Source organism: Equus przewalskii, chromosome 7, assembly GCF_037783145.1.
Source record: "Equus przewalskii isolate Varuska chromosome 7, EquPr2, whole genome shotgun sequence".
Lineage (NCBI taxonomy): Eukaryota > Metazoa > Chordata > Mammalia > Perissodactyla > Equidae > Equus > Equus przewalskii.
Window position 1 is genome coordinate 40,068,909 of NC_091837.1, and position 17,797 is coordinate 40,086,705.

Genomic DNA, 17,797 nt, shown 5'->3' on the forward strand with positions numbered 1-17,797 from the left:
ATTTGGGTTAGTTTCTGTTATTTTTTTGAGAGTACGCTCAATTTATGTAGCACTTATTTGTTTTTAAGCCAATCAAGCAGAGCTCTCATAAACTAGTCTTGGTAATACAATCCAGAGGTAGAAGATATCACATATTTATAACATACATATGTAGACACACACATAAACACACAGACATGCAAACAGAGATCTTATAGCCTCCACTTAAAAATTGTCCTTAAATTAGATTTTTGAGCAAGGGTGCTTCCTTAGCGGTCTGCAGCTCCAAAAGCTTCTTTCCCTCCACCTTTTCTCTCTTCAGCCTTAGGAATCAGGGATGGTCCAGATAAGAGTTCCCAGAGAGGTCACAAGACTTTTGAGAGAAAAGGGGAGGTTAGTTGCTTATCAAGGACTGACATACCCATCCAATTACATTATCCTTAGTTTGTTTCTCTCCCTCTGGGGACATAGTTTTATTTTAGCTTAGTGGGAGAAAGCCTAGGAAAAAAAGGTCCTGTCAGGCTCTGAATATCAGCTTCCAGTTTGGCCCAATTTCTCATCATAAGTTACTAAATCCTTTCAAATATCTTGTCAGGTTTCAGCTGAGACAAACAGTAAATATTTCTGGCAGTATTAAGCAACTCCATTAAATTTTAATTTTAGTTCCCACTTGGCAGTTTACCAGAAAGTTTCTCAGAGTCTTTTTGACTCTTGGAGGGGCCCATTCGGCTTCAAGGGTAGATATGGGGTCTCTGTAAAGCCATTAACTTAATGGACTTTTGTGTATTTTTTTCTTTTAGTTTACTCCTTATATCTTAATTTTTTATTAGCTGTTTGCAATGAAACCTTCTATAAGGCTATTTTGGAATTTTGAAGTCTTTGCTTTTCAGCGTACTTCTTAAATGACTATAACTAATTGGAATGTTCCTTCTAATGGTCAGTGTAACTCCCTGGAGGGTGGCAGCAGTGTGGTAGGACCCTAGCTGCAAATGGGGTGTAACCCACATTTCTGTCTGACCACATTTTGGGCCCCTAACCTGAAGATTACCAAGCCAAGCTCTCAGCAAATGAAACAAGGTCAGTAAGATTTTCCTGTTCTTTGCAATATTTACAGCTTCCAGGATTGTAGTTTTTAAGTAGGTGTGCCAGAAGGTGGTGCACTTGATTCTTTGGGAATTAAAGATCTTATTTCTGCTCTTAAATTCACGGTTCTCAAATCTAGTGTCCAAAAAGGCAAGTTTGGAAGCTCAAAAGAGTCCTAAAGGGGCCACTGTGATTTTAAATCATTGTTAGTATTATCAGTGACCGAGACAAAAATTTATAAGAGGAAGGACTGTAGTTCTTCAATATAAACCCAGCTGGAGTTCCCAAGGGAAGAACTTCTCAGGAACTTATGGAAGATGAAACTCCCATGTTAAAGCTCAGTCGGACGCAGAGATGCCAGTTGCAAGCCTCAGACTCTTACCTGTGTTTCTGACCCACTGGCTGTAGCTATTTGGACAAACAAAACAAAAGGTGGAATTTGAGTACTCACAGGTGGGGGATAAGCCCTCAGACAGCGTAGCTGGCTCAAACAGAGAAGCCCTTCCAGGTGGCAGTAGTTATGAGCTGCCATAAGGTGGCCCAAGCAGGGAAACTCTTTCAGATGGAAATAGCCATGCGCTGGCTTTGAGACAATTGTCTCCTGGTCAATTAACTCCAAATTGGGCTGTTGCCCCCAGAAGCCCCCAGAATGGCAAAGACCTCAACCAAAAGGAGGGGAGGAGATCAGAATCTGAGGGGACTCGTGATTGGAAGAGTCAGGGGTTTGTGCAAGTGGTGAGCACACAAGGGAACTCATGCTGGTACTGAACCTGGCGTCCGCCAGTCCGCAAAGTTGAGATTGCTTCCGATCCCACTTCTGACACCATATGTTAACCTACAGAAACAAACCAGTTTAAGAAGCAAAGCGTTTATTTGTGATCAAAGACAGGCAAAGAAAGGAGGTTGTATTCTAAAGAGTTTTAATTGGAGATGGAGACAGAGAGCTAGTCTTGGCTAAACATTGATTGACTATTGATTCTGTCTTCAGAAAGTCCGCAGACATCAGTCTTTGTGATCAGAATGTCCATTTTCCTGCTGACTTCTTAAACAATTGCTTGTAAAACCATTGTGGTTTTGGCCCAGTCCACAGGTTTGGCCCAGTCCAAGGTTCAAGATGATAAGGCAGTTTCTCTGGACAGGCAGCTCCAACTCCATTTTAAAATGGCTCCAGTGAAGTCAGTTTTGATGCACATTATCAGTCACTCTGTTCTCCCAAACATCCCGGCTTCAGATAACTGCTGATCTACCTTCTGTCTCCATAGATTTGCCTATTCTGGACATACGTGTGTTAAACAGAGTTTAAACATTGTCTTGCGTTCTGACTTGGGAAATGCCAGTGTTTTATGGGCCTACCTCCAAGGCAGGATGCCTGGGGCAAATGGCTTACTTTTTCTCTTCAGTTTCCTCTCACTTACCTAAGTGTAATGATACGGACAACACAGGGTTAACGCTTATTTAACGTTCATGAAGCATTCTGAAAATTTGAAATACTTAGCACAAAGTGGGACAATGGATTCGTCTATAGCCAGTGACATCTCGAAAACATCCTTCTGCCATGGCTTCTGAATCCATCATTATATCCCTATTTAATGTGGCCTCTAGCATCAAAGAAATTCATTATTGAACAAAGCAAATGTTCTCTTGATTGAGTTAATAATACACAATTGAAATCCACATTATTCCAAACTCTTTTTAAAATCATTAGTTTAAATCTCTACCCCCGTTAGCTTTTAATCAGAGTTTCAGTTCTGTACAAGTAACAATTTCCCTTCTGTTTCCTCTCCCCTTCCTTCTTGTACTTAATTTCTGATAGTGTGCCAATGAGCAGTGTGTTAGCCAAAATTCTGGCAGTAAAGGGAGTGGGGAGAGAAGAAAATATGGTATTTTTGGAAGTTTATGCTCAGATTTTCTTATAGGGTATAAGATAGAAGATCTCAGATGCTGGACCCAAAAAGAGTTGGGTTTGAATCCTGAGTCTGTTACATCCTAGCTGTGTGGCCTTAAATAATTCACTTCTATGCCTCATTTTCCTCATCTTAAAAATGAGAATAGTAATAACACCTACCTCATGGGGTTGTTTTGGTAATAAAATGCATTTGAGCAGTAAAAGTGCTTAGCACACTGCCTGATACAGAGCCAGATCTCAGTGTAGGTCATGATAGCTGTTACTCATAGTATAACCGTCGGGCCTGAGGGCGGCTCACTGAACTTGTTGGAGAGATCAGAAAAATCAAGAAAGAGGTTAAATAGTAATAGCATGATTGGTAAAGTGCTTTATAATTTGTGTAAACCATTTCTACATGCCCCTTCTCCTTCAGTGCTAAAGGGCTTGTTGCCCCCTTTCCACTCCACAGCGTTTATGATGACGTGCATATTGTTCCCAGAGGAGGTTTGGAAGTTATCCAGGCAAAGTGATGTGTATAGACCCCATAGAAACGGAAAGTTGGGGGACTTTCCATCTTGGCAGAAAAGGAACTTGGAATGACGACAGTAAGGAGGTCATTGGGGTCAGCACTGCCTTATTCCTTGCCGTCTACAGGAGAATTCTGCAGGAGGCAGAACAGTATGGTGGCTAAAAGGCCCCCTCAGGCACCAGCCTGCCAGGGGCTGAAGCCTGCCTTGTCGCTTCTCACTGGCTCCTCTGTGTAGTGAGATAGTAACAGTGCCCACTTCACTGAGCCATGCCCCGGAGGCCCTTGAAACTCGGCATGTTCAAAGGTGAATTCAGCCTTTTTTTCCCAAAACCTTTCCCTCACAGGGTATTTCTGACTTCTAGGAATGGCACCAAATCAACTAGGCACTCAAACCAGAAACCTGGAGTCGGTCTAGATTCCTTCTCCCTCCTCTCCTGCACACACAGTCGCAGGCCAAAACTGTTCAGTTTGGGTCCTTAAAACTTCTCCCAGCTGTCTCATCCTGCCACGCTCACTTTTGTTGCCTCCCTCGGGCCCTCACTGCCTGTTGCCCAGTCTGCGTCACAGCCTCCTGAGCCTTGTTGACACCAGTTTCCATCTGGCTCCAGTCCTCAGTTCATTCTGAGGCTGCCACAGGAGCCTTCCTGAAACGCAAAACCGACAGTCTCTCCTCACCTTAAAACCCGTCCTTGACTCCCCAGTGCCTGCCAGGATCGGGCACAAACTCTGTAGCATGGCACAGCAGAGCCTTCAGGATCTGGCCCTGGCTGCTTACTCTGCAGCATCTCTTGGCTCTCGCCCTCACACCCCTTCACTGCAGCCCACCCTTGGTGGAGACGGTTCCCACACGCTGTGACGAGCCTCCATGTTTTAGCTTCACCACCCCGTCAGCCTGCGATGCTCGTCACTCAGGCCAATACTCATCTTTCAGAACTCTTCTCAAGAATTCCTTCTCTTTGAAACCGTTCCTGGCCACCTTCCTCAGGTAGAATTGACCATTCTCTGCTCTCACCACAAGTCTGCATTTCCTACCCTAGCACCTGTAATAACATCTGATGCCTGTTGACATGGCTTATTTTCCTGCTGGGCCATAAAGCCATTGTGAGCAGGAATCAAGGTTGACTCGTACATCTAGGCCTAGCCCCTGGCCAGTGCCACTGTCCCAGCACATGCTAGTGACCAAGTAAATAAATTCGCCTGGACAAGTATTTTTTTTTTTTTTTTTTTTAGATTGGCACCTAGGCTAACAACTGTTGCCAATTTTTTTTTTCTGCTTTATTTCCCAAACCCACCCCCCACCCCCCCACCCCCCCGCCCCGGTACATAGTTATATATCTTAGTTGCAGGTCCTTCTAGTTGTGGGATGTGGGACACCGCCTCAACGTGGCCTGAGGAGCAGTGCCATGTCCGCGCCCAGGATCCAAACCCTGGGCCGCCGCAGCGGAGCGCACTAACTTAACCCCTCGGCCACGGAGCCGGCCCCTGGACAAGTATTTTAAAAAGGTGTGAGGGCTGTGCATGTATAGCTAGATTTCTTGAGTATTTACTGTCAAAGAGCATTTACGTGTATTATCTCATTTAATCCTCCAAGAACATGTGCATGAAGTACTGTTATTATTGTTCCCATTTTGCTGAGGCAGAGAGATGTTAAATAACCTGCCCAAGGCCACAGAGCCGGGAGGTAGCAGGGTCGGGACTTAAACTCAGCTCGCTCCTGCCCCAAATCACCTGCTCCTGTCATGCGTCCCCCTCCCAGGAAAGCAAGCCCCTGAGGGAAAATGAAATATTCACAACTTTTCACAAAGCTCAGTTTCTAGAACCTTATAGGAAACCAGGATTTCTAGCCTGAGCAGGAGAGGAGTCCCAAGGCCATCCTAAAGGCAGGAGCGGCTCTTGGTTGAGGCCTCGTTATGACAGTAGACGCTTGCGGTTTGCAGATGGTTTTTGAAAGGTTTTGGGAGTTAAAGTAAAACAACCAAATCACTGAAAACAATTTATAATGTATTACTTTCAAGTTTTTATGTTTCAGGAAAAACCACCAGAGCAGTTCGTGGTGCATATTAATTTCTCTTCCTAATTCTCCCTCGCAGACCTCATTTTGGCCTTGAGCAATCTCTTTACTAAAAGGGCGTTTTTTGGTGATTCATTATGCAAGTCAAAGCTGTCTTGCCTTTGTTTCACCCAGTTACTAACAACTGCAACGTTAGACCCAGCCTGGTGCAAAAGCCACACACGCTGGGTGTGGACCGCACCATGGCAGTTTGGCTGCAACGTCCCTGGGACAGTAAAATTTATACCCTCATGGACAGCAAATTGTTCATCTGGAATTTGAGGTGATTTTTTTTCCTCCTAACTGAGCCAGAAAACTATTCAAACTGTGTTTGTAATGTGCAAAACTCCCTGTTTTGCCATGTTCTCATCCAAGAATGCACAAGAAGACACAGTTGTGTATGAGCTGAAGGGCTTCTGAAATGAAATCCTTGCACCAATAAATGTCACCATCACTCTCCTGTCACTGTGCTTTCATTTTAGATGGCTCTGTGGAGTAGCTGAAATTGTTGATCTTTCTTTTTAACTTTGCGTAGGTAAGTTAGGTATTGTACTTAATACCTTATCAATGTACTTAAAAGACATAGTGTGTAAAAGGCCTTTTGGGTCAAATAGGTGTTCTAAGCCCACCCAAAAAAAGTGTTTTTGTCAAACACTTTAAATACTAGAAAATTTCCTGAGACCGGCAGAATTCTTTATTAGTATCAATACTACTCTGAATTTAATTTTGCCTATTGATTCTAACTTTGTAAAGAAAAGTAGATAGAGGGAAGAGAACTAGCATTTGTAGGCATTTGTGGCGTGTTGGGCACGTGTTAGCCAATTAACCTACATCATTTGATCCTTACTGGAAACTTCAAGGCAGGTAATGTGGTCTCCGTCTAAACCACAGGACACCGAGACTCAGTGGGCCAAGTCACCTGTGCAGGGCTGGGGATGAAACCCAGAGCTGTCTGTGTCCAGAAGCCGTCTTCCCCCCTCCGCCAGGCACTGTGCTCTGCAGCTCCAGGTCGACTGGTTTTAGAGAAGGAAGGTGCGCTGCAGTCCTCTCTGCCACTCTCATTTTGGAGAACTGTTTTCCAGTTCTCTTCCTCCCATAGATATGGTTCCAGCATTAACTTTGCGGCTTTCAGATGACCCAGCAGTGGCATGAAGGATCCATACAAGGACATGGAACAGCATTTTCTGCCCAGAGTTCCTTGTTCTCAACTGACACCTCTGGCAAGTTCCAGCTGAAGCAAAGAGAGTTCAGTGGCGGGAAAGTGAGGTGTTTACCCAGACAGCTGGAATCAGGTAGAAGGTGCTGGGGCACAGAGAAGGGACAGTAAACTCCTTCGGGAGGTCAGAATTGGGAGAGATGTACCGCTGCTGAGAGGTGAAGTGAGATTTGAGAACATTTCAGGGAGAAAATAGCCTTTAAGCAGAGCCTTGGCCTTGAAGGATGGGGGAAAGTCATTTCAAGCAAACAGGAAACTGTGAACAAAGACGCAGAGGCAGGAGAGTGAGGGCGCTGGTGGGAAATAGGACTCACAGTGCTGTGTTATCGACAGCATTGCTCTGCAGTGCACCGCGTGGCTCAGGTGTCTGGTGTGAGACAGTGCATCCCATGGCCAAGCGTATTGCAGTCATCTATTGCTGAAGGAGCCATCTTTCAAAGGATGGGACACGTGGAAATTCCACCTTTGAATGGGATTGCAGGTTTGTGTAGAAGTGGTCATGTTGACTAACGTCAATGTTAAGATCCTGTTTCATTTTGTTCTGCAGAAGGAAACTCCGCTTGCCAACGCCGCGTTCTGGGCAGCGAGGAGAGGCAACCTGGCCCTGCTTCGGCTGTTGTTGAACAGCGGCCGGGTGGACGTCGACTGCAGGGACAGTGTACGGACGGGCTCGCTCGGCAGCCGCGGGCCAGGAGCATGCCCCTTCCCCTGTTGGCATGAGAGTTCCTCACGAATGCATGTTTCTTTACAATGCTTACCTACTTTTTTTTTTTTTTTAAAGATTTTATTTTTTCCTTTTTCTCCCCAAAGCCCCCAGTACATAGTTGTATATTCTTCGTTGTGGGTTCTTCTAGTTGTGGTATGTGGGACGCTGCCTCAGCGTGGTTTGATGAGCAGTGCCATGTCCGCGCCCAGGATTCGAACCAACGAAACACTGGGCCGCCTGCAGCGGAGCGCGCGAACTTAACCACTTGGCCACGGGGCCAGCCCCTTACCTACTTTTTCATGTATTTGCTAGCTTGATCCTTTTCAAAAAGTCCAGGGTGACATGGTGAACTTCAAAAGACATTAGGGGAAAAGTCAACCTCAAGCCAGATAACATCCATACAGCTTTGCTGTCTGATACTATAGCCACTAGTCATGGATGGCCCTTCGATTATTCATTTAGCCCTCACACCAACTCTATGAGGTAGCTTCTATTATCATCTCCATTGCAGAAATGAGTGACTTGCCCAAGGTCACCAAGCTGGTAAACCCAGGCAGTCGGGTTCCGGGGTTCACACCACTAACCCTTGGGTGAAACTGCCTCTCGATAAGTGGAGATCATGGTTGTTGCTTTTCTGTCCAAACCAGACATGTCACTTTCCTCAAACCTGCGCTTCGTGCCTCCTGGTCTCCCACCCCAGTGCTTGGCACCTTCACCCACCCAGGATGGAGACCCCACAGTCATGCTGGACACCCACCTCCCTTCCCTGCCCTCTTACTCCCACACTCCATTTGTCACCAGGTCTCATCAATCTGATGCCCTGACTAGTTCTCTAATCCAGTGGCCCTCAACCAGGGGCCATTTCATCTGCTAGGGGACATCGGGCAGTGTCTGGAGACATTTTTAGTTGTCCATCTTGGGGAGGCAGGGCCAGGGACGTTGCTAAACGTCCTCACCACACAGCCGGCCCCAGATGTCAGCAGTGTGAGGTTGAGAAACCCTGCTCTGTTCATGCCCTGAGCCCCACCCGGTCACTGCAAGTCTCCTCACTGCTCTGAGCTTACCTCTACAGGTTAAAAAAAAATCAAAGAACGGCAAGAAAAAAGACGTTGGGGGAAACCACTACCTACATAAAACGACGGCCATGCTAGGGAAAGAGGCGCTTCGCTGGGAGTCAGAGTCGGCACATTGCCAGCAGGAAAGGGCGTTTAGTCAGGGAATTCAAACCGACTCGTCCTGTGAAAAGCTGGAGATAGTGTAGGGCAGAAGTGGGCTGCGGTGGAGGTGGGAGTTGTGTTTTCTACAAGGATGAGAGAACTGAGAAAGGAGCCTCCACTCAGCCTCTCCTCCTTTCCTTACCTTTGCAAACAGCAATACACCAATTGGCAATTAAGGGGAACTAAAAATAGATACTACCGCCCACTTGCAGGCATTGCTTTGAGAGCCCTTCCCTCCCCAGCTAGAGGCAATGGTTTCGCTGTACTAGTGGGACTTCATGTCTCTGGGGACAAGGAGGACCTCAGATAGAGTAGAGATGTTTTGATTTTAGGATTTAAATAAAAACGTTTTTCAAAGGAGCCTTATTTTCCTGAAAACAAGATGTGCCATTTCCAGCTTTTATTGCACAAATTTGGTAATTGAGATCAGCCGCCAGACAGAGTGAGCTGTCGCCCACTGGGGGCATCAGTGCAGAGTACCTTGCGTTTGCACCTGCACATCTGCTCCTCCCTTCTCCAGCTTGCACCGTGGCCCACCGTGTGAACTGTAGGGCCTACCCTGGATGGACTGACTTCCCTCTGGCCTCCAGTTGGGTTTAGCCAATGGCAGCATTGGTAGAAATCAGAGAATGAGAGGACAGGAATTTTTAGGAGCCCAGTGAGCGCCCCTATTCTGTTCTGGTAGCCGTGCCCTCACTCTGTGTGTCCTGGGAGCCACTGCCTTCCCCCCATGCCTTCCGGCTTGGGCTGACGCTGGAGCCCCACTGTTACCAGCTCCCAGTCTTACACTGTTCTTTGTAGTTTCACTACACCTGGGGCACAGCTTTATGAATAGTCTCTTTATTAAACATCCTTCCAGTCATCCCCGTTTGAATGTACCATCTGTTCCTCAGGACGCAGGCTGATGTGGAGTCTTGGGCATCTGTGAACTAGTCTTGGGTCTTACTGGGCAGCATGGCCACGCTGGGGAAGACTGGAGTAGGAATGCCAGTTTTCATTGTGGCTTCATTCACTGCCACATTGATGACCCCCTTGCCCCTTTTTCTTGAAGTTGTCGCCCTTTTCAGACACCCCTGTGACCCTCTCCTGACTTCCAGCTTCCCAGGGCCACTGACGCTGCCACACACATCCTGCCCACCCCACCCCAGACAGCACCCATCCTTCCAACTTTTCCAGCGTGCTTTCTCTCTCACAAGTCAGTTGTCCTTTACCACCTCCTTTTCCCTCAGAGCTGACATTCTGTCTCTGTCTGTCTGCTGGGTGACCGGTAGCTATTTTGATAAAAAATTTTCTTCTATGAACGGTTACTAATATGTTTATAGGTTAACATATTTGTTTAAAACAAAAAGTCATTTTATCAGGAGCTTTCTGGAGAAATGACTCCTTACCCAAAGGAGCAAGTGTAAATGATGGCAATTCAGACAGCTCATTTGTTTTGAAATGACCTCTGAGATTAGTGGTGACAGAGGCAGGGGGCTGTCTGGGAACAGCGCAGGCCTTTGTTCCCTCGAAGTCTCACCAGGTGGATTTCTGCCTCCTCCACGTGCCACCTGGACGCCAAGTGTGCGTGCCAGGATGGTTTCTTCTGGCGGCGAATGACTCTTGGCTAGCACTGCCCTCGATAATAGGGTCAAGTCTCAGGATCACCCAGGACACCTGTGAGAGCTGTTAGACTGCAAGGAGAGGCGGGGGCTTCCACGGGAGCCACTCCCAACCTCGGGTGTTACCATGTCCAAACTCTTGCAACAAATAGCATTGTAAAGAACAAATACATTATCTCCAGGCCACCCACTGTATGGCAGAGCTCTGATTGGCTAACCCTCATTCATCTTCCATTCCTAGATTGATGCTGTCTTCGCATGATGTGTACATTTTTTGCTTTGCTCATCTCTCTGACACACATTTGCCACAAAGATGTGTGATGGCAGGGTTCTTTAGGCTTTTTAGATGTATGAGTTACGTATTTCACTATCTTGTTTGTTGTGGTCTTCACTACATTTATATCCATTATATCCTCTAGTGAGAATCAACTGGTTCTTTTTTTGTTTGTTTTTTGGTAGGGAAGATTGGCCCTGAGCTAACACCCGTTGCCAATCTTCTTCTTTTCTTTCTTTCTTTTTTTTCTTTTTTGCTTGAAGAAGAGTGGCCCTGACGCCACCACAGCATGGCTTGATGAGTGGGGTAGGTCTGCACCCAGGATCTGAACCCAGGACTCCAAGGGGAGTGTGCTGAACTTAACCACTATGCCACTGGGCCTGCCCCTAGAATCAGCTAGTTTTTAAAAGATACATTTTAACATCAGGCAATGAAATGAGGTAAACTTAATCTTTAGAGAATTAAAATCAATCCAGCTAATAGGTTTTGCATATAAAGGAAGTACTTTTGTGTAGCTTAATGCATCGACACCACTTCTTTATCCTCTTTCTCTTTTGTCCCAGCTTCTGACTTTTTCTCAATTGACCATGATGTAGAATTGAAATACAATCTGTAAAGAAACATTTGTTTCATTCATCTTTCCTTACTTTAAAACAGATGAGCCTAAGACTTTTTATTTTCTTTTTTAAATATCCAAATTAAGTGCTCTGTGCTTCCTCTGGCTCATCATAGATTTGTATTTTGAGACCAGTGGACCCGTGGTAAGAAAATTTTCTCACCTCTCATGTAGAGGGTACATTCATAGCTTATCTTTTCAGCCTGGCTTTAAATCAAACAGTCTTCTGTCCACATTCTAAATAACAATTTTCTCACATTCAGGAACTTAGTAATACCAAGCTTGCCGCAAAAAATTCCACAAATTTTTGAGGTTTTTTTTTTTTTTGCAGGGAAGGATTCGCCCTGAGCTCAACGTCTGTTGCCATGTTCTTGTTTTTCCTCCCCAAAGCCCCAGTACACGGTTGCATATCCTAGTTGTAAGTCCTTCTAGTTCTTCTATGTGAGCTGCCACCACAGCATGGCAACCAGCAGACGGGTGATGTGGTTCCACAACCGGGAGAGGAACCCGGGCCGCTGAAGCAGTGACAGCGCCAAACTTGAACCACTAGGCCACCGGGGTGGCTCTACCTGTACTTTTCATATATAGTAATGAGGACTTTCCCCAAACTGTCTTTGTCATTCACAAAAGTCAACAGAAGCTGGATGACAACTAGTATTTACTGAACCGTCATAATATTTTAATATCTAACACTTACTCAATTAATATCTAACGTTACTGTGCTAAGCACATTGCCTGAATTATCTTTTTCTCATTTAGTTTAATTGCGCAGGTACTTTTATTATTCCCCAATTTTGCAGATGAGGAGAATGAGCCTTTGAGAGCTTAGATAACTAGCCCAAGATCAGTGTCAGTGACCACTCAGCTGTACTGCCCTCTACAAATCCCACAGATGTAAGAAACAGGAGGCTTCTAAGTGTTACTCATCCTCCATACCTAGTGAACCCTCATGTGCAGAACCGTCCGTCTCTTGTCATCCACTCCTGAAAGGCAGCTTGCTGCATATGCAGAGGTGGTGGTTCAGATTACAATTTCAAGCCCTTGGAACCAACTGTAAATTAAACTGCAAAGTCCGCTTGAATTGGAAGGGTCCATAGGAGATGGTACGGCTCAGGTCCTTGGATCTTAGAGCTGGAAGAGACCTTGGTGATCATCCTGTTCAGCCCCTCACTTTAAAGATGAAGTCAGTGAGCCCTGAGAATTGTAAGCAGCCTGCCCCAGGTTACACTGTTGGTTGATGACAGAGGTGGACTTGACCCCAGGGCTCTTGACTCCTCTATCGTCTTTGATTTCTTCGAGGTGCCTTTCATCTTTACCCAAATCAGTGTGAAGATAGACTTTGAAACTTAGAAAACCAGCTGGTACCACTTATCTCGTTTTTTGCATTAATAACTGTTTTGGCTCAGGAATCATTTAATATGAATCATAAAGTGAGACCATTAAATAGCTGCTGCCTTAAAATGCAGCGACTGTGGTTTGCTTGGCCTGCATTTCTGAAGGTAATAGAAGTAAGTGAAACTTTGAACCGAAAATTCCAGCCTCAGCAATTTGTTGCTTTGCTTTTTCCCGTATAGTCTGCATTATAAGATTACTCATGAGACACGTTTATTTCTGGGGGAAATTTTGTGCTTGGCTGTGTCCTGAGTGGAGCTGACATCTGTGCAGCCTCTTCTCCAGGATTCTTCTGACGTACGATGGCCTAATGTTCTGTCTGTCCTCCATCCAGCATGGCACCACGCTCCTCATGGTTGCCTCCTACGCTGGTCACATAGACTGTGTGAAGGAACTGGTTCTGCAAGGAGCAGACATCAATCTCCAGAGAGAGGTAGGTCAGGTTTCACTCTTGAATAAGAATGACCCAGGTGACAGAGATTCAACATTCTCACAATAGTGAATTCGTAAGGAAGACAAGCGTAATCATGCTTTTTTCCTACTTAACATTAAAGCCCAGATTGCAGACTTTATTGTGCCTAAAATAAGGCCCAGGAATGGACCATTGGTTGTACTTGAGTTGAATGTATCTTCTCAAGCATGTGTTGCTGTCTGAGGTAACCAAACCTCTAACCACATTCCTTAAACACGCATACGTTTCATCCCAAGCTTGAATCAGTTCTTCCTTCTTCCCTTGGGAGAAGTGCTGTAGAACTTACAGGATTTTCCTGGAGATCATTATATTTTTAGAAGGTGGGTCACCAGCCTGTTCTTAATGAGGCTCACTTGCTAGACTCTCTCAGCCATCCTCACCAAACCGTGTGTTCAGAGGACTTCTCTCACTGGCCGTGCATTAAATAAGGTCCCCCCAAAAAAGCCACGTAGTGAACATTGGACTGAAATGTGAGCATGTCCCCACACTTCCTTCAAGGGCAATCTCGGGAGTTTGGTCTGGCCCGGGGACCCATTCTTGGTCCATGTAGAGGAGCAGTTGGAGGCTGGGACATTTTGACATGCTTTGGGACGTGGGTCTGAGGAGGCTCCATATGTTTCTGAGCCGAGCTAGGGCCTGGTGAATTAAGCTTCGTGGAGACACATCCACAGATCATCCCTAGGGTCAGTCTGACCTCTCGGTCTGCACTGACTCAGACCCAAGAGGGGCATCCTCAGGCAAGCTTCGAACTAGACTGGAGCTCTTAATTTTCCTTGATCCACTCTTATCCGAGGGCTTGCCCTGCACTTGCTGTTTCAGAAAGGATGATTCCTCAATCAAACTTTCCTCAACCAGTATACCCATCTTCCAGGCTGGACCGCCACTGCTGAGTGGAGCAAATTAAGACTCACCAGGTCTAAGGGCTGGATGTTCCACAGGGCATCTAGAAATCCCTTCCATCTCGCCCCTGGGTGTCACCTTGGCCATGGCCCATGGAAGAGGGACACTTGACAGATAGAATGTGGAGTCTGATTCTCTGTAGTCCTGGATCGGCAAGCGTGGTCTGTTGAGAGGAGCGGTATAAACTACAGCAAATCTGATCAATCTTCTCACAGACTTCTGCGCAGTTTCCATGACACTGGGTCATTGTTTTAGGTTATTTTCATTTCAGCAGCTAATTTCCCTCTGGGAGGAACATGTTTGGACCCATTTAGTATTATAGTTTAAAATTGCCTTAATCTTTTTATTTTTCCTCTCTGCTTTACAGTCTTTGTTTATTATAACTTTAAAGAAAAGACAGATTTTTCTCTGATACAAACACTATGATCCAGATCTGCTTAGTCAAAAACCTTTATCCTGGAGGGTAAGTTCAACATGCACAGAAATCTCTTCAGAACAATTGAGAAAAGCTGAGAGAAGAAGAGAAACAGTTGTTTCATCTCCAGCCAATATATGGTTTTGGTGATTTTATATTTATCTGTTTGGTTCCAATTGCTCAGCTTAGGTTCTTGGAGATGAAAACAGTTGTGTGTTGAACTCAGTGGCCCTTGAGGACTTACCAAAATGTGCCCAATTTATGTCTCAAATGATGATGCTCTGTCAGTTCCCAGTGGCCCCCTGAATTTCCTGAGCCCGTGCAGGTCTTGGGTGATAGAGCTGCTAAGCCAAAGAGAGGCCACAACCTCACCTTGTCTGTTTTGGAAGCAGAGTCCCCAGCAGTGCTGTGGGACTTGCTCATGCAGCAGACTTCTACCGGGTTCATTCTTAATCCATTTTACAATATCAGAATACTTGTTTTCTGAAAAAGTACCTGCCATTGTTTACTTAGGTTGGCTATCTAGACACAAGGAACTTGCTAGAAGACAAACTGGGAGCTAATGGTCCTGAAAGACCGTTGCTCTAGAGAACCAGCAGTGTTGGCTGAGTGCAGCTCTCAGGCATGGGAGCTGCATGTGCAGTTGTCCTGAAGCACTGGGGTTCGGTAGTAAAGTGCGTGCACATAAGACCTTTATTCATGTTCCAGACTGACATCTAGCTCCTCTTGTCTACAGATTGCTGCGTTCATGTGCACAATGATTAATAGTATATGTGTGTGTTCCAAGTTGACTCAAAAGCTTATTGAAAAATGAATCCTTCCTCTTACTGAAGAAACAATTCCTAGAAATGACCCCTGGTAGTCTCTAAAATTTAATGTCTATTAAGAAGATGAAAGTTTTCCTATTCTAACTCAGTTTCTTCGACTAGACATGGTTACATCTTAAGGTTTTTGGAACCCAGAGTCCTCCACTGTAAGAAAGCAATGAGGGTGCTTCCTACTCATTTCTGTGGGAACCAAGGAGAGGATCACTCCTGCATTGCAGGCAGGAAGGCTCTGGGAATGGTCACGTCACCTGTGCCTTCCTGGGGCAGAGCCTCGCAGGGGGCGTGAACTGGGAAGGTGTTATCATTCGTTCTGCCACAGTGGTGGACCTCATTGCTCCCTGTCACACACACACCCTTAAGAACAAGCTTCAGAGTGATTAGTAATCCTCAGGACATGCTCTTCCTGGCTTCTCACACCTGGGCAAGAACCCGCCACTAACATTTCCGGGTAAGCTGTAGAAAGAGGATTTTCTCTTCACTGTGCCTGGGAAAGGAGAATGTTAGCTTCATCTGTGCTCAAAGCACTGGAGTGAACAGCATCTTCAGATGGGAAATACATATTGCTCACAAGAGTGGTATGGTGATTTTGCCCATCTTAAATAATGATTTGGGTACCAATCTTTGAGTAAACTTGTAAAAATGGCTGGGAAGAAAGGATGCTAAAAATTGTGTCTCAGAATGTCATTGATCAGTTTAAAATTTGAAATCAAGCTCTTTTTTGTTAATATGAGCTATTTTGAGGATATTTTGAGGCCAGTTGAGTGAAAATAGATTCTTTCTTGCACTGGTAGCCTTCTCCTCTGGGGCACTAAATTCTGTAACCGGAGCTCTACCACAGTTCTTCCCTCTGTTAATGAATGCCAGTGTTTCCCAGACAAGATGCCAAGCATATTAGTTTCCTGTGGCTGCTGTAACAAATTACCACCACTAGATTTGCTTAAAACAACAGAAAGGTGTACTCTCACAGTTCTGGAGGCCAGAAAATTTGAGCTGCCCACAGGGTGGTACTCCTTCTGGAAGCTTTCCAGCTTTACCTCCTCCAGCTTCTGGCAGCTCTGGGCATTCCTTGACTTGTGGCCCCGTCGCTCTCATCCCTGCCTCCGTGGTGACATTGTCTCCTCCTCTTCTCTGTGTTAAATATCCCCCTGCCTCACTCTTATAAAGATGCTTGTTGGATTTAGGCCCCACTGGGATGGGCCAAGATAAGCCCCTCCTCTAAAAATCCTTAACTTAGTCACAGCTTTTGCCCTGTGAGGTGATATTCGCAAGGTCCGGGAATTAGGATGGGGACATATCCTTTGGGCGTCTACCATTCATCCGTTACATCAAGAGTCAAGTTTTCCTTTTATCTTGTCACTTCTATGAACAAGGAATACAGTCAGTTCAAAAGTAGCCCCGTTCTAGGCTAGAAGGTTAATATGCAACAATATTTTCGTGTTTTGTTTACAGATGTATAAATCAAATGTGATGTAACCAAATGTCTTGTAAAACCAGCCTCTTTCTCTCTCCCAGTCAGGCACAACCGCCCTGTTCTTCGCTGCCCAACAAGGGCATAATGACGTCGTGAGATTTCTCTTTGAATTTGGAGCATCCACTGAATTCAGGACCAAAGTAAGAGAACTTTCTTGATTTGATACCCTGTTGAAGAATTTTGGCAGTCATGAGTATTCGTTTCTCTTCATCTAGAGTGTGAATTTGTGCTTCTCTTGTTATCAGACTTTCAAGCCTAAGAAGGTGGGTTTCACAGGTTACTTATGGTTCAGGGATTGTCCAGGGATTCAATTCAAAACACTGCATTTGTACTCTGGGCTCCAATTGGAGAATTTATGGGGAATTACTTAGATTCTTTCTCGCTCTGGTAGCTTTCTACTCTGGGACAGTAAATCGCGTTATCAGAATGGATATAGGAGCAGGTGCTGTATAACTTTTCCTGTTTTCAGGCGCTTTTTTCTGCTTCAGTGTTAATCCCAGTGCTGTGATAGGGATTGTCAGAAGTACTAAGCCCATCCTGGTGAATCTGAGAGACTTCTAAGGAGGGTGATTTGGCAGGCAGTTTACTTTCTGAGAAGTCTACACTGAAATATATAATATATGACTACAGCTTATATAGTTGGGCAAGGAATTGTGGTTCTTCCTTTAGAGAACTCGTTGATTTTTCAGTGGCTGTCCTGGTGGCGTAGTAGTTAAGTTCACGCACTCTGCTTCGGCATCCCAGGGTTCATAGGTTCAGATTCCGATCCTGCAATGTTTGGATATTAGCTCAGTGACAGTCTTCCTAAAGCAAAAAGAGGAGGATTGGCAACATGTTAGCTCAGTGCCAATCTTCCTCACCAAAAAAAAAAAAAGAAAAAAAAGTCATTGAGTCTTCATATTTGATGTATGGATAAGAAAACTGAGAGTGCAGAAAGATCCATTTTGTGTTCACAATATAATTTTTCATGAAAATGTTTTGTAGTAGGAGAATTTGAACTGCCATAACAGTTTTGTAATTGTTAACTTATTTCTGGTCTAATCATAACAAAAAATTCCTGAAAATTTGCCCCAGTTGGAAACTTTTAGGCTTTATTAATCCATTGTATGTGATATTTTGATATCAGGGGAGCTTCCAGTGGGTTTTTTTTTTTTCCTGTTAAAA

General features: G+C 45.1%; 1 protein-coding gene across 10 annotated transcripts in view; it reads left to right on the forward strand.

Moving 5' to 3' along the window:
* ANKRD29 (ankyrin repeat domain 29) overlaps positions 1-17,797 on the forward strand; it is a 62,099-nt gene that overhangs the window by 11,602 nt on the left and 32,700 nt on the right. For 5 of the 10 annotated variants that reach the window (XR_011542584.1, XM_070629675.1, XM_070629669.1 and 2 more), the window contains exons 2-4: positions 7,290-7,400; positions 12,883-12,981; positions 16,675-16,773. Coding sequence is in view for 9 of the 10 variants with exons in the window: in XM_070629673.1 (XP_070485774.1) it covers positions 7,290-7,400; positions 12,883-12,981; positions 16,675-16,773 (309 nt within the window). In the remaining variant the exon portion in view is untranslated. Of the gene's footprint in view, positions 1-6,008; positions 6,062-6,417; positions 6,559-7,289; positions 7,401-11,487; positions 11,575-12,882; positions 12,982-16,674; positions 16,774-17,797 lie in introns of those variants that run through there. The other 5 variants (XM_070629670.1, XM_070629676.1, XM_070629677.1 and 2 more) reach the window with 3 other exon arrangements.